General features: G+C 49.2%; 1 protein-coding gene across 1 annotated transcript in view; it reads right to left on the bottom strand.

The window, feature by feature from the left end:
* Positions 1-15899, bottom strand: part of ADAM12 (ADAM metallopeptidase domain 12) — a 281918-nt gene that overhangs the window by 58643 nt on the left and 207376 nt on the right. Inside the window, exons 10-11 of the mRNA XM_058671586.1 lie at positions 13260-13344; positions 6034-6182 (exon numbers count right to left, since the gene is read on the bottom strand). Coding sequence (XP_058527569.1) covers positions 6034-6182; positions 13260-13344 — 234 coding nt within the window. The remainder of the gene's footprint in view (positions 1-6033; positions 6183-13259; positions 13345-15899) is intronic.

Here is a 15899-nt window from a genome sequence, read left to right on the forward strand (position 1 = left end):
GTCTTTGACAGGGTATAATCACGGCTCCCTTTTGGAGTGACTGCTGAAAACTGGGCCAATGCAGTCCTGGGGGCTCACTTCTGAGCCAGGCCTTCAAGCGGCAGCATCGTGACGCTCGGCCTCCACAGCTAGATCTATTTTGTGTCCAGCCTGAGAGGAGAATTCTACCATGCTGTAGGGACCAGCGCTCAGCCTCTCATCTGCACAAGTGCAGTACAAGCCCTGTGTTTCCCAGGGAGTGTTACCTAATCATGAGGAGAGGAAGCCACAAACCCCTCCCAGCCGCTCGCTCCTCCGGAGACATGCAGCTGACTCAGTTAGTGGGGCTGGTTAATTGAATTGCTTCTGCCTGGTCCTGTTTTCATCTTCCTCAAGTCCCTTGCTTTTCCTCTTTGAATGAAGATGTCCACCCTCCCTCCCCTGCTTCCCTCCGCCCTGGAATGCTCTGAGGAAGGAAACAAAGATTTTCTTATTCGTTTCATTGAGGAAAAAAAATGAATTACCCTCATGAAAAGTCTACATGGGGGAATCATTTCCGTCAATCCATCATGTAAAAACTGGTTCCTTACAGAGGCTGAGGATCTGCCTGCAGCTGGGGTGGGGCGGAAGCAGCTGCCATTAGAGATGGTGGAACATACATTGGGGGCTGTGCAGATCCAGTGGCTCACCCAGATGTGCACTGTATGTGTACAGCTGTGTCGCAGGCAGGTGTGCCATGAATGCATCCTGAACTGAACAAAGGGAACTGAAGGGGGCCAGTGACCAGGCATCTGGGGTAGCAGAATGGCAATGCCTTCTCTACGCTTGGTACAGTGACCTGGGAGTCACTGTGGCTCCTGAAGGCCTGAGCTCAGCTCACTGGGAACAGTTTGTGCCCTTGTAGAACCAGAGGCAGCCCTCATTTGCTTTAGCTCTCAGTCTATAGCATCCTTGGCACTCAAGGTACCATTTTCCACTCCTGATTGGCAGCTGGAGTCTTTCTTTCTTTCTTTCTTTCTTTTTATTTTTTTTGCTTAGGAACCATTGGCCCACCTGAGCTAGACCCATCCAAAAGGATTTCAAACCCACCGGTGTGAAAGATATGGCAAGCAACCTTTCCAGAGATACACAGCGCATGAGCTGCTCTGACAAACACACACACAGGGCACGGGAGGCTCTTCCATGGAGTAGAGTCCGTAGGACACACACACAGCAAGGCGAGAGTGAAGTCTGGATCAGAAATCACTCAGTTCCAGCAAGGTGTGGGCCCTGGAGGGAAGACCTCTCCTTGCTTTGGCACAGACATATAAATCACAGTGGTGGCCGGGGCAGCGGCTCAGATGCCACACAGTCCTCAGGCAGTAAGTTAGAGCAGCCCTGTCTGGCTTGGAGACCTCCCATGATTCCCAGCTGCCGGGACATGGTCTTCCTTGTTCCTCCGTAGCACGGTGGGCTCTGTAGGGCCTGCCCTCCCCGTCGCACCTGCAGCCTCACGCCTCTACCCCTGCACACGCGGGCCTGCCTCCGAGCTCAGCTTTCTGTTCTTGCCACAGGATTTCTGCTGCCTCCCCTTGTACTCCATCACCCCACCGGGCCTTTCCACCTCCCACACCAGCTCTCTCCTTTTCATTTCCCTCCTTCATAACACTCCGTCCAACCTGCAAGGTTTGTTTGCTTTTAAAAATTTTTTTACTTATTTTTATTGGAAAGGCAGATGTACAGAGAGAAAGAGAGACAGAGGAAGATCTTCCATTCACTGGTTCACTCCCTAAAAGAACTGAGCTGATCTGAAGCCAGAAGCCAGGAGCTTCCTCTGGGCCTCCCAAACAGATACAAGCTCTCAAGGCTTTAATCCATCCTCTATTGTTTTCCTAGGCCACAAGTAGGGAGCTAGATGGGAAGTGGAGCAGCTGGGACGTGAACTGACACCCATAAGAGATCCTGGCACTTGCAAGGTTACAATTAACCACTGAGCCATTACATTGGACCCCAACCTACAAGTTTTTAACTGGCTACTTTCCTGATCTATTTCCCCATGGACTACAAGTTCTAGCACAGCAAGAACTCTGTGTGTCCAACTCACACCCGTCCCCTGACCTGGTACCCGAACAGGAATCATGGTGGACAGGCGCTGCGGGCCCCACTGCACTGTTTGATGGAATTGTCCTAGGAGGCCCACTCTCCTCTTAGCAAGAAAACTTCCTCCAAAACAGGAGTCTGAGAGAACCATTTTCCAGGGTAATTCTGCTTTTTCTTTCACTCCAGGAAGCTATTATTATGTGAAATACTCTTTGTTAAAAGTCTTCCCATCTTTCACGTTTCCCTGCTCTGCTGAACGCAGCCGGCCTGGCTCTCCACCCCGTGGCCCAGGGCTCCAGGAAGCTCATTAGTGAATAGACCCAGCTGAGCTGGACTCCCACATGGCTCCCTGGATGCTGCTTTTGCTAAAGAGTGATTTCCAAGACAGGCCTTAAGTGCTAGCTATCCAAAGACATAAAACATGCTCTCACACATACTCAAAGACTCACGGTAATTAATGATATAACGCATAAGGAAACTCCCTGACCGCTGCAGCCGAAGGCACAGCACGGCAGCTTGAGCAGGACTCTGCGTGCAGCGCGTAGGGGCCGATTCGACCATGATGGCGTTTGGTTAACATGTTCAGAGCGAGGCTCCTTGGAAGGGTGTGAGAAAGGATAAACAAGGCCCACTAATTGCTATGATTCTCTTCCCGTTTAAACCTGCTTCGAGAGCTGGTTCTTTTTGATTCTGATGTCATGAATACCATCAGTTAACATTCGCTGTTATTATCAGTAACTAATAACAACGATCATGTTATTGATATCATTGCAATGCTTACTGATTTCATCTCTTTCCCAGAGCCACCTCTGGGGCTGAGACTGAAATGAACATTTTTAATGTTTGCCACCATGGCTGAATCAATCAGTACTGGGAGCAAGAAGGAGGATGGCTGGTGTTTGGACACTGCCTGTTTAAAGTGAACCATTCTCTGCCGGTTCTAATCCTGGCAGCCCCGCTTCCCATCCAGCTCCCTGCTTGTGGCTTGGGAAAGTAATGGAGGATGGCCTAAAGCCTTGGGACCCTGCACCTGCGTGGGACCCGGAAGAGGTTCCAGGCTCCTGCCTTCAGATTGGCTCAGCTCCAGCCACTGTGGTCACTTGAGGAGTGAATCATTGGGCAGAAGGTCTTCCTCTCTGTCTCTCCTCCTCCTCTCTGTATCTCTGACTTTCCAATAAAAAAAAAAAAATGAGGCATTCTCACGCAGTCTGTGGACGCATTGCTGAGTGCCTGCTAAGTGGTGCTGGAAGAACTTTCCAGAAACTGTGGGAAGAAAATCTACAAAAAGCCTTGAACTTTTTGATAGCCCCCAAGTCGCTGAGAGCTAACAAATAATAATGACGATAGCACCTTACATTCGTGGAATGATTTGCAGCTTACAAAGACCCGTGATCTCATGTAATCCCCCTCGAGACACCGCAAGATAACACCGGGACAGCTGGGAAATGGCCCCATGGGTAATGGCTGGAGGAGGAGGGCCGGCCGCCCTACCTCCCCCGCACTCCTGTGGGCTTGTGTGATGGATTCTCCCACTTGCTTAGGAAGTTGCTTTCCCTTCTGGAAAATTAAAAACACGGCTCTCTGGACAGGAATGTGGGATCGTAAACGAGAACCAAATAGAAAAGATTTACGTGAAAGCATAGCTCAGCAAAGAAGAAAACTCAGAAATTGGTAATAAGCTATAAATCAAATAAAGGCTATTAGCAAAGCCCCAGCAAGGCAGAGACAGAGAGTGAGAATGAGAGAGAGCCTTTTCAGTGATTTGCTGAGTTCCTAATAATTCCACATCTGCCCCAGGTGTCTATATGTCTCCAGGGTGATTTACTTCCATTGCTCAGCCTGGCTGAGCGCAGCTTGGTTACTGCCCCCTACGCCTCACTCAAGTTCAGGGCTGCAGGAGCACTCATGGGAGCACTCCTCACACACTGAGCACGGCAGAAACATTAGTTCAATACAGGGAGGGAGAGCAGGGGCAGGGATGGGACATCCTCCTGGCTTTAGTGATGAGAAAAGCTGGACCCCTGGGCCCCTGGGCCCCCAGTGCCCCTCCAACACTTCCCATCTAGACTCTGTCCCACTTTGCTTAAATGAACCCCTAAATCCCAGCAGGAATCCTGTCCAGCAGGAGCACCTGCTTGGGGCAGAGCTGCCTTGCCAGCCAGGAAGGAGAGCATAGAGTGTGTCTTCCAGGGAAACATGAGGCCACTCTGGGCCGCTCCCTGCTGGGCCTGCTCTCTGAGCCTGGCATCAGTGTGCTGCCACTGATACTGGCTCTGTGTGGCCACCGGGGTGCTGGGCACAGTGACGATGAGCATGTATACTCCCTCTCAGTTCCACTTGGTGGGACCCAAGCCTGGCCCTCCCCTACTTCCTGCTGGGGTTGGTCTCAGCTGTGTCCATTGGGTGCAACCCTTTGGTTTCTGTGGAAAGGGTTTCAGGATGTGCCCTCCTCCTGCACGTGTTGGAAGCAGTGCTGTGCGGGAGACAACCCGCAGGATCTGTAGTGGCAGTGGGGACACAGAACAACAGTAAATGCTATAAAAAGATACCTTAATGGTGTTGCCTTAATGGGCGCCCCTGAAGTCCATATGTTGAACACCCTGCCCCCTAACTGGCAAGCACCTGAGTTTGGAGGTACTTAGGATGAAAAGAGGTCCTGAGCGTGGTGCCCCACGCTGGCATCTGTTAGGAGAGGAAGAGTGGCCTGCCTGGCTGCTTGACCTGTCTCATCACATGACTCCCTGTGCCAAGGTCTGAAGCAGCCCTCCCCAGACACCGGTGTCAGGCTCCTGCACTCCCAGCCTCTGCTTCCCAGCCCCCAAAGACAGGAGCGAAGTGAATGCTACTCTGTGTAAATCATCGTGGCTCAGGTGTTGTGTTGCAGCAACAGAGAAGTGGAGACAATGCTTTCTCGGCAGCCCATGGATGTCTTACATCTGGTTTGTGGTTCTGCTCCATCCCTGCTTTAGGGGCAGCTGCTCCCCTACAAAGCGCGTGGCAGGAAGCCTCCAGGCCATCCTATGAAGAGCACTCCTTCCATAACTCTTGCCCCTCTGGGGACCACACAGCCTCTGCAGCAGGCAGCCGCCTCCTCCAAGCTGTGCCCTCACCTGCAAGGCCGCCCAAAGCCAGTCTTCAGGCGGTGTGCTCAGCACACACTTCTCGCTCCTGCTGTGCCGTCAGTGGACCTGCCGCACAGGCTGGGCTTGGAAAGTTCCAGAAAGGCCAAGTGTTGACAAGATGTCAAGGGGTACTCAGGGAAGACTGCATGGTCTCCAGGGACTGTTCCTCCTTACTAATGAGAATCTTCAAAAATTGCCACCTACTTCCAGCTTGAATAGAATCCCAAGGACACACAGGAATCTTCACCTCTCTGAATGCTCCAGTAACGAAACTGTCTTCCTTTTACTCTGATTGAACCAAGTCTAGGGTTACAAAGGCTTTAAATAAGGCTGAGCAACACACCATACTGCACAACCATTGGCTTGAAACACTGAGATCTGATAGGCAATATGGCACCAGACTCATTTCCAAGCCAGAGCATGCTTCGGCCACACTCCAGGGCCCATCCTGAGGGGAAGACACTTCTGACCCCAGGCCCCTTGTGCACCTAGAACTGCTTCAGCTCTGCCCAGGGGTCTGCAAGGCACTTAGTTGGCAACCCTTGCGGAGCCAGAGCTGTAGACACAAATCAGCAAGTGGCGAGACCAAGGGAGAATATGCAGGTTCTGAACCAAGACAGTTACCCATCTTTCTTCCCCATAACTTCTCCCACCCAGCAAGAGCTCAGTCCTTCCCCTTCCAGTTACCCATGGCTCTCAGAGCAGCAAGGTCCACAGGGGCTACTTGAGGAGGGATCTCTTTCTGGAAGTATCTCTGAGTGTCTGGCCAGGGTGACGTTGTGCCCAGCTGCCTCCCCAGCCGTGGTTGGGGTTGCTTGCAGTTTTGCAGACCCCAGGCAGCGATGGTACTTACCCAGTGGAGGGGTTCATGATGCAGCCTCCTTTGTCAGCAGCTGTCCTGCAGCTGCAGCCCCGCTCCAGGGTGTCATGGTTCATCCCGAAGTTGTGGCCCAGCTCGTGTGCCAGGGTCACGGCCGCACCAAGGGGGCTGTCTGAATGGTCCTCAAAGAAACACAAGAGACTAAGCTCACATCTCCTGTTGCTGATCTGCCTCCCGCCCGGCAGTCCCTGCTCCTGAAGCACCACTTAATCCAATCCTCAGTGCTTGGTAGCGAGCAGCAGGGTTCTTCAGGTGGACAAGCACAGCGGCCGCCACCACCGTGTGTCCCACCATCTCTCGTCAGCCATGGCCCCCTGAGCAGGGTGGCCCTGCAGTGCGGGGTGTGAATGTATGCCTTTGTGGGTACTGGACGTGCCACTTGGTCCTTGGCCAGAGGTGTGATGCTCTGCATCCCTCTGAACACTGGCGAGGGATGCCTTCTCCTGTCCACTTGCTAGGGAGAGTGCTGGCCAGATCACACTGCGGGAACATTGCAATGCATCCCTGCTGGCCTTTGCACGCACACTGGTGCTCTACAACCTGACTTGCCTTCCGGAAGGTGGCTTCTCTGTCCAGAAAGCGCTGCTTAACCTCTGCTGACTCACCAGAGTGTGTGGATGGCTGGGCTCAGACAAACATTAGAAATGGGACCCGGGTTCTGGCATAGTGGGTGAAGCCATTGCCTGCTGGTATCATGTGTGATTAGCAGTTCAAGCTCCAGCTGCTCCACTCCTGAACCAGTTCCCTGCTAATGCCCCTGGGAAAGAAGTGGAAGTTGCCCCAAGTGCTTGGGCCCCTACCATCCCTATGGGAGAACTGTTGGGAGTTTGAGGTTCCTGGTGTAAGTCTGGCCCAACCCTGAGCCCTGTGGCCATTTGGAAGGATGTGAGATCTTGCTGTACCCACCCTACTCCACTGGCACCTCTGCCTTCAGAATGAATAACCCAGTCTTCAGTAAGATACATTTTCTTAAGCCGTGAATGTGATCCTCAGCACGTCCACCCCCGAATGGGGCTTCCGGCAAGGTCTGAGCCCTGCAGAGTGAGGAGGACTGGGTCTTGCTTGGATCTGGATTTGTGCTCTGCTAGAGAGACAACGGGATTCCCAAGAAGCTGCCGGCAAACATGTTCCTGAGGAACAGTCTTTTGCAAAGATGTATTCCTTTGCACAAGTTCGTGGGCAGCGTTTCTGATTGTAGCTGCCCTCAGTGTAAGAAAAGATGGGCATGTCCCGGAAACCAGCTATTCCCAGAAGAGATGAAATTCCTAATGAATTACTTTGTTTAGACTTCAGCTTCCTCTTGTAGGAAGCTTCACAAACATGTTGTAGGAAATCGACCGTGTTGGCAAGGAGGGTGCAGCCAATCAAGGAATGCAAGGGGCTGCAGCTGGCATGCTTTGGAGTGAAACGCGAGGAATTCATCCTTACACACTCCACCTCTGCTTCATGTGTGCCACTGAGTGAGTACCTTTGTCTTGTTTTTAATTGCTGAGTTGTTTTCCATTCTTTCATGCATAAATGATTATAATCAGCATGGCTCTTAAAAGACCCTGGTAAACAGCTTACATTTGCAATAAGGAAATAAACAATGTCTTTGTTCACACGATTGATTATTCCCAAGCCAAGACTGTTTTAGGGCAGTTAGAGACAAAGCTGTGGTTTCAAATTGCTCAACGATTTACTTCATATTGGAAAAATGGAGGAATGGTACTAAAAATCATGTTAGTTTTAGGAAGATTCTAACTTTCTTACTCCGTTATTTGCTTCCTCTTCGAGAGTACTGGAGGAGGCGTGGCCACGGGAATTCAACGGCACACACAGAAATGCTGGCTGCATCTGCCTGAGAGGCTGATGTGGGGAATTTCTAAAGAGAAATTCAAGATGCTGTGGCACTGTCATCCTAAGCCTTGTTTCTCTTCTCTCTTTCTTAAAATATTGATTTAGAAAGCAAAGTAACAGAAAAAGGAGGGAACAGGGAAGCGCCGAGAGAGGAGCGCAGTGGGTGGGTGGCTGAGAGAATCTGAGTGCTAGCCTCACTTGCTGCCTCATTCCCCAAATGCTCCCAGTGGCTAGGGTTGGGCCAGATCTCCTTGGGGAATCTGCAACTCCTTGAGGGGTTCCCACGTAGGTGCAGGGGCCCAGACACGTGGGGCTTCATCAACTGCTCTGCCAAGCACATCGGCAGGAAGCTCGGTTGGACTTGGAGCTGCCAGGACCCACACCCGCACTCCAATCCTGGGCGCCACTGGCGCAAGCGAGCCGCAGGGCAGCCCCAACATTCCCCTTCCACGCGGAGGGTGACAGCAACTGCTCCTCAACTGGGAAAGCATATTTCCTAAAATGAACTCTAGTCTTGCCTTGACTCTTTCTGCACTCTACACACTTCTGTCTTCCACATTGATTTTCTTATTTTTAAAAAGATATTCTTTTTTTTAACTGGAAAAGCAGTTTTACAGAGAGAAGGAGAGACAGATAGAAAGATCTTCCATCTACTGGGTCGCTTTCTAAATAGCCACAATGGCTGGAGCTGAGCCTATCCACAGCCAGGAGCCAGGAGTGTCTTTTGGCTCTCCCACATGGTGCAGAGGCCCAAGGCTTTGGGTCATCCTCTACTGCTGTTCCAGGCATAAGCAGGGAGCTGGATGGCGAGTGGAGCAGAGGGATACCAACTAGTGCCCAAATGGGATCCCAGCACTTATAGGTAGAGGATTAATCAACTGAGCCATCATGTCGGTCCCACACATTGATTTCTCAAATGTGAGGGTTCACAGAAAAATGGAACTACAAGATAAGTTTAGTTTGGTGCAAAATTAAATACCCACACATTTTTTTTTTTCAGAATTGCCTTTTCTGTGAAATTTTTGATGAACCCTCATAGGTCTAAACAAACAAACAAACAAACAAACCAGACTTTTCCCATGTGCTATTTTTTTCCAGATTATTTGAAGGAACCACAGAAACAGGGAGACACGCAAAGAGAAAGTGAGAGAGAGATTTCTATTCACTGGTTTATTCCTCCAACGGCTTCAACAGCCAGGGCTGGACTAGGCCCAAGTCAGGAGGTGGGGTCAGGAGCCTAATTTGGGTCTCCGATGTGAGCAGCAGGGATCAAAGTACTTAGGACATCTTATCCAGCTCTTCGCAAGCCCTTGGTAAGGAAGAGAAGCAGCCAAACATGAATTGGCACCATATGGGGTTAATAATGTCACAGCGAGTAACTTTGCCTACTATGCCACAATCCTGGCCCATTAAGTTTTGTTTTCTTTTCCCCCTATCATTATTATTATCATTATTTTATGATACAGTTCCATAGGTTCTGGGATTTCCCTTACCCCTTTCCCAAATTCCCTCCCCACCTCCTGATTTCCCCTATATTATTATAATAGTATAGTTCTTCACAAAAAATCATAAGTCCATCATTGTGGGCATGGACAATGGCTGAGAGTCCAGCACCCTATTATCAAGATATATTTAACAGTTTCATTGGGAGTCCATCTTTGATCTGGAAGTAGAGATGCATACTACTTTGTATCCTCACATCTGGATATGACAGTCTCCATTACATAGTTACTACACGTCCCCTTAAATGAAAAGACACAAAACAAAATCAACAGGAAGAAAAATAGAAGTTTACAATGCCATGAAGTTAAGTAACATGCTACTGAATGACTAATGTGTCGCTGAAGAAATGAAAAGGAAAACCAACAAGCTTCTTAAAATGATACTACTGTATGATCTATGAGTTGGTGAAGAATTTAATATGAGAAAAAAAACTGTTTTAAAGAAATAAAGCAAAAACATCAAAATCCACGAGATATAGTTTCCGCTGATCTTTGTTGATGAGATGTGTCTCCTGTAGCCAACAGTCTACTAATCTATGATGTTTGATGTGTTTAAGGCATTTACATTCAGGGTTACTAGGAATGGGTGGTAACTTGGTCCTGTCATTTTAGCAATGGGTTGTTCTTTGATTTAGTCTTCTGTTGTTATTTTACTGGGATGTTCTTCATATTTGCCTTTGGTTTTGGTGGGTGCTATTCCTCTTCTCTGTCAAGAGAACATCTTGAAGTATCATTTGTAGGGCAGGTTTGGAAGAGGCATATGCTTTGAGCTTTTCTTTACTGTGGAAGAGCTTTATTTCCTTTTCAAAGACAAAAAAAAAACTTTGCTGGGTGCATTATCCTGGGTGGACAATTTTTTGCTTTTAGAATCTGGAATATGTTGCTCCATTCTCTTCTGGCCTGTAGGATTTCCTGTGAGAGGTCTCCTGTGAACTTAATTGGCATTCCTTTATATGTCAATTGATTTTTTTCAATGTGCACACTTAAGGATCTTTTCCTTATGTTTGATTGAAAAGAGCTTGATGATCATACGTCGTGGTGAATATCACTTTTGGTCTACCCTGTTGGGAGTTCTGTGCCCCCCACCCCAGATGTTGTTTCCCAATTCTTTCTCCAAATTGGGAAGTTTTCCTTTAGCATTTCATTAAATACACTTTTAAATCCAGCTTCTCTTTCTGCACCTCCTGGAACTCCTATAACTCTTACATTTGGCTTTTTAAATAATGTCCCTTAATTCTTGAATACTTTTCTTAGTTAGACTCTGTTCTTCTTTCAGCTTTTTGATTGTTTCACCATTGTGTCAAATATCTTCTGGGCCTGGAGGAGTAGCCTAGTAGCTAAGGTCCCCACCTTACACATGCTGGGATCCCATATGAGTGCCAGTCCACTCCCAGCTTAGCGCGTGCACAGCTCACTGTTGTACCTGCACCGCTCACTGTTGTACCTGCACCGCTCACTGTTGTACCTGCACCGCTCACTGTTGTACCTGCACAGCTCACTGTTGTACCTGCATTCTCACAGCCTTTGCTACACTGCACTTGATGTGCACTAATGTGCCACTGATGGAGTTCTGGATTGGCTGGCCAGGTCTGGGGTTATCCTGTAAGATGCCATGTCAGTGCAATGCACTGAGCCAGAAATAAGTTGGTTTCCAGCTTAGTGTATGTACAGTCCTGTCCCATAAACTTTGCCTCCTTACACAAAATGGCACATGATGCAGCTCTGGGTCTGGGCTGTGAAATCCACACTGTTTTTGCACTGTCTGGTTGGGGTTTGCTGCTCTGTCTCTGCTCCTGGTCGAGTCAAATAAATCAGCAGGATGGGCAGTTCTTTGCCTGGGATTGTGTCCTGAGCACTCGGTGAGCTCCCGTCTCCACTCGGCTGCTGGTGGAGCTCCAACTGTTGGTAGAGCTCTGACAGTCACTGACTGACTGCCACTTGGGCAGCTCGTCACTGCAACACTGTTGTCGCTGCTGCTTTCCTGTGTCAATCAGTGTCCAGGTGCCCCTCTGCCGTCAGCCTGTCTTTTCCTATTTCCTGGAATGTGCCCTCTGGGCTTCACCCTGGTAAGTGATTTTCTGTCTGTTTAAATGTAACTTTACCCTATTCCACCATCTTGATTCTCCTTCCCATGTACATTTAAAGATGGAATTTTGACAAAATACTTGTATGGAAACAGTAAAGACCTTGGGGTGAAGGGAATGAGCTTGCCACTATCAGGCAGTTATAGCAAGCGGTTCACATTGCGCAGAGGGGAACCTTCCATGCTTTCCAAGAATCCATCCTCAGTCCTGAGAAAGACTGTTGCCCATTTTAAGTGACAAAGGCAGTTTGAAACCACGACACAGGAAATTATTCTTACTTAAAACTCTGTAGGCTACTCTGTGAAGATACAGCTGAGAGCTACCACCTAACGATGAACTTGGCACTTATGAAAGAAAGCTTTCCAAAGACTTTCATGGTAGGGAACGTATCCAGAGCCTGCAGGTTCCAAGAAACCTGGAGAGCAACCTGCTCAAACCAGAAATTCAGCAGGTGGGCTAGCCCCTGCAGGCAGCCACCGGTCCAGAGTGGCTCCACTGGCACCCCGCTGGTGCAGCCAGGGACTGGTGAGTTTGTGTAGCTTGACCAAGGAGACTGGGCAGGCAGTCTCATACAACCCAACAGCGATGACTTCTGTTTGCGAAATCCAGACGAATGCTGAGCTTTTTGGAAGGACAAATCTGCATGTGTTTAACAGAGATGGAGGGCTGGTCTGAGTCAACTGCCTGCCTGAGGACTGGGGCTCAGGGTACAGTGAACCGTCAGTAGGTCGGCAGAGACGAAAGCCCCTCCTGGAAAGCCATGACGGAGCACAGCACAGCACAGGGCCCCGCTGGGCAGTCCACCAAAGCCTGTCCTCTCAGTCCTCCGAAGTCTCCAATATTCTTACATCTGACTTCCTTGTATAAACACATATAGTCCATAGATGACAGTATCATCCTTGTGAAGCCTTAAACCTAGTCCTGCCTTCCAAGAAAAAAAGTATTAAAAAGACAAATTGTGCACCAGCAGAAGGTATGCAAGGCGTTTGTGGTGATAAATAGTTAAAAACCTCAGACTTGTGGCTGCTGGGCCTGGAAACAGAAAAGCAAGTGAATGGTCCCAACTGGTGACACCATGGCCCCATCCAAGATGCATGGCAGAGGGGGACCCAGGGAGCCGCTCATCCCCGTGCTGGGGGCATTCCAGAGACTCTGGCTCCAAGTTCCAGCAGGCCAAGCTTCTCCACACAAGGTGCAGACCTGTTCACCGAACCGCTTTCCCACATCCCCCTGCCCTAGGAGCCGTCTGGGTTTCAGTCACAGTCCTGCACACTGGCTTATACAGAATCATAAAGGTCATTAGTATAAGAACGGAGTGAAATGTAAAAAGGGTTGGGAAGCAGGCATCTGGCCTCATGGTAAGATTCCGTGTTCCTCAGCAGAGTGTTAGAGCTGGGCTCCGACCCCGTGTTCCTCAGCAGAGTGTTAGAGCTGGGCTCCGACCCCGTGTTCCTCAGCAGAGTGTCAGAGCTGGGCTCCTGGCTCTCAACTCGACTCTGCCTTCTTGTTAATGTGCAGTGGGAGACCTGAACTGAGAGTCCAGTTCTTGGCTTCGGCTCTAGCTTAGCCCTGGCCATCATGGCCACCACTGAACAGGGCTTTCTCTAAGTCTGTCTCTTTCTGTTCCTCCCTCCCCAAACCCCCATTTTTTTCTTTTTAAGAAAAGGAAAGTACAAAAGGAACTAGCAACTAACTTCACAAAGTCTGGTCAAAGCAGTGGTTCCCTGGGGGATCATTAGGGAGGGGAGCAAGCTCCCTGGCGCCCTGAGCTTACCATGACGACGCCTCCAGACTGCTCCGCAGTGCACATGCTCATGATTGGCGCCATGCCGATGGTGGTCCCTTGGAAGGAAACCCCACTAGGGAACAAAAGAAAGGGCTTGCTTTAAGGCACAACCGAGGCGTTTTCTAACATTTGAAATTCTGTCCGAGATTTCTGCCATAAAATACACTGAAGCGGAAACAGCTGTGAAGTACATTTACCCGTGAGTTTTATCTTTTCTCCTTCAAGTTTTACTTTTGCAATCATTGTTGGCTAGTACTTGTGAACTGTGCCCTGTTCCTCCCAGAACAAGGCCACCTGCTGACAGCTGTGAGCAACCACAGAGCATCTCACAGAAGGGCATTAGATGGGTTCCTAGATTTTTTGCTGGAGCTGAGTTTTGCTTTCCTGTGTGGCACAACACAGTTCTTACAAAATTTCCTGCTAACACAATACAGAAATCAGCAGAAAAATAGTGGGTCCCAGGAGCAAGAGAACAAGTAAACACACACAAGGCCTCAGCGCCCAGGGAGGAAGCTTCCAGAGGGGACTTTGTAGTTGTGGGGGAAGCTTTCTTCTACCTAAGATCCTAACCTGGTCCTTTGTTCAATGACTGAAGGGGCCTGTCTGGTCCAAGCCATGTTCATTCTGACTCATGCACTAAAAGTGTAACGCTGTGTTGCTTGAATCTCCTTGAAGGGAATAACATGACTTAGTCCTGCTACCTCACCCTGCAGAGGTAGACAGTGGTTCCATCCTTTACAAAGCCACATAGTAACAATAGCCAATTGGACAGAGTTAGCAAGTTCACATAACATTGTTCTTCCCTCTGTCACACCCCTCCAGGCATCCAGCTATTCTATTATCATCCTCCCTTGGTACCCACAAAACATTGGTTCTAGAAGCCCCTTCAAATACCAACATCTATGAATGACTAAGTCCCTTAGGTAAGATGGCATTGTACTGTCCAGAAGCCATGCGTATCATCCCTACCTTTAATCATCTCTAGAATATGAAACTCAGTACAATGGAAATGCTGAATTAAGAGTTATTGTTAAGGAGAGAATGACAAAAACAAACAAACAAACAAACCCTGTAGGAGTAAGCTTTTGGGTGCCATAGGTTAACCTGTACCTGGGATGTATGTACCCCTTATTGAAGTGCCTGGCTTCTGGTCCAGCTTCCTGCTAACAAGCCTTGAAGGCAAGAGATGACAGCTACAATACTCAGGCTTCCACCAACCGTGTGGGAGCCCTAGACGTTGCTTCTGGTTCCTGGGTTTGGGCTGGCTTTGCCCTGGTTATATTGGGCTTTTGGGGGAATAAATCAGAGGAAGAAAGATTCTCTCTGCTACTCCATCTTTCAAATAAATTATATCTTTATGGAAAATGCTCTGTGCATGATCAGTATAGACAGACTTTTTCTTCTGCGTATTCTCAGTCTGAGGTTGGTTGAATCTACAGATGAGGGTCCCATGGACGCTAGGGTCATGTGCATTCTCATATTCACGCCAATGATGTCAGTCTTTCTATCTACATCTATAGAGGCCATAGGAATAGATACAATAAGGCATGTGTATCAGATATTCTAGTTGGATGAACTCCATTTGGGGGAAAAATCAAAACAACGCAGTTTGACTCAAAATGTGTGAATGTACTTCTAAGGGTTCAAGACTAATTGAGGTATAAAATATGAAGCCCCTAGCAGGACTGGCTTCTAACATCCCACAAATGGTCTATGAATGAGCTCTGCTTTGCCAAAAAGCAGCAGCTCCACCTCTGTAGCTTCCAATTCAGTGCTAGAAGCCACATGCAAACCAAAGAACAGTATAAACTGGTGAAAGTTTTAAACAAAAATTGTCACTTCTCAACTCCTCTGGCAGGACACAGACCTGGCAGGTAAGCGCAAGAAGCATGATAGGAAACAGCCCAGAACAGGCCAGGGAAAGTTTCCCACTGGCATACTTTGGCATGGGTCGGGGGCAGACCAGGCTGAGCAAGTTCACTGGCAAATCTGAGCACCAGAAGAGAGTGTGGGTCAAGCCAGGTTCGGTCGCGACAAAAACCAGTACACAAGACGGAATGCCAAGGTGAGATTACCTGTACCGAATATGACCGCAGCACCCAACAGCACACATGAGAACCAGGAAGGGAGGGGGCAGAGCCGGCAGGGGGAATATGGGGGTGCTCCCCTGCTGGACAGCTACTCCCACTGGAGAGCGTGAGCAGGGATGGGGGCAGACCAGACTAAGCAGGGCTACAACACCTGTGGGCCTCATGTGGACTAGATCAGGGAAAAGCCAGGCTGAGCTGATTATTCCTACTGGTGTAAACATGAATTAGAGTGGGTGAGGGTTGTTTGGGCTTAGCCGCAGACAGCTGGCAGAAGCTGACACTGGGGGCTAATTCTGTCAAGTCAAACCACAGAACCACCTGGAGAGTGCATAATGTGGGAGTGGGAGAGGCCTGGGAGGAAAATAGTGGGCTCCTCCCTCATGGGTTACCACTCCCACGGGAGGGCACGAAAACTAGGACAGGGGCAGGGGTGGCTAGACAGAGAGGCACCCAACAACAACCGTGAGGGCTGGATAGTTGAGCTGGTTAGATGGAACTAAGCTTAAATGCCCATTGAAATGTAGGAGAGCCAAATGGG

This window comes from Ochotona princeps, chromosome 13 (assembly GCF_030435755.1).
Source record: "Ochotona princeps isolate mOchPri1 chromosome 13, mOchPri1.hap1, whole genome shotgun sequence".
Lineage (NCBI taxonomy): Eukaryota > Metazoa > Chordata > Mammalia > Lagomorpha > Ochotonidae > Ochotona > Ochotona princeps.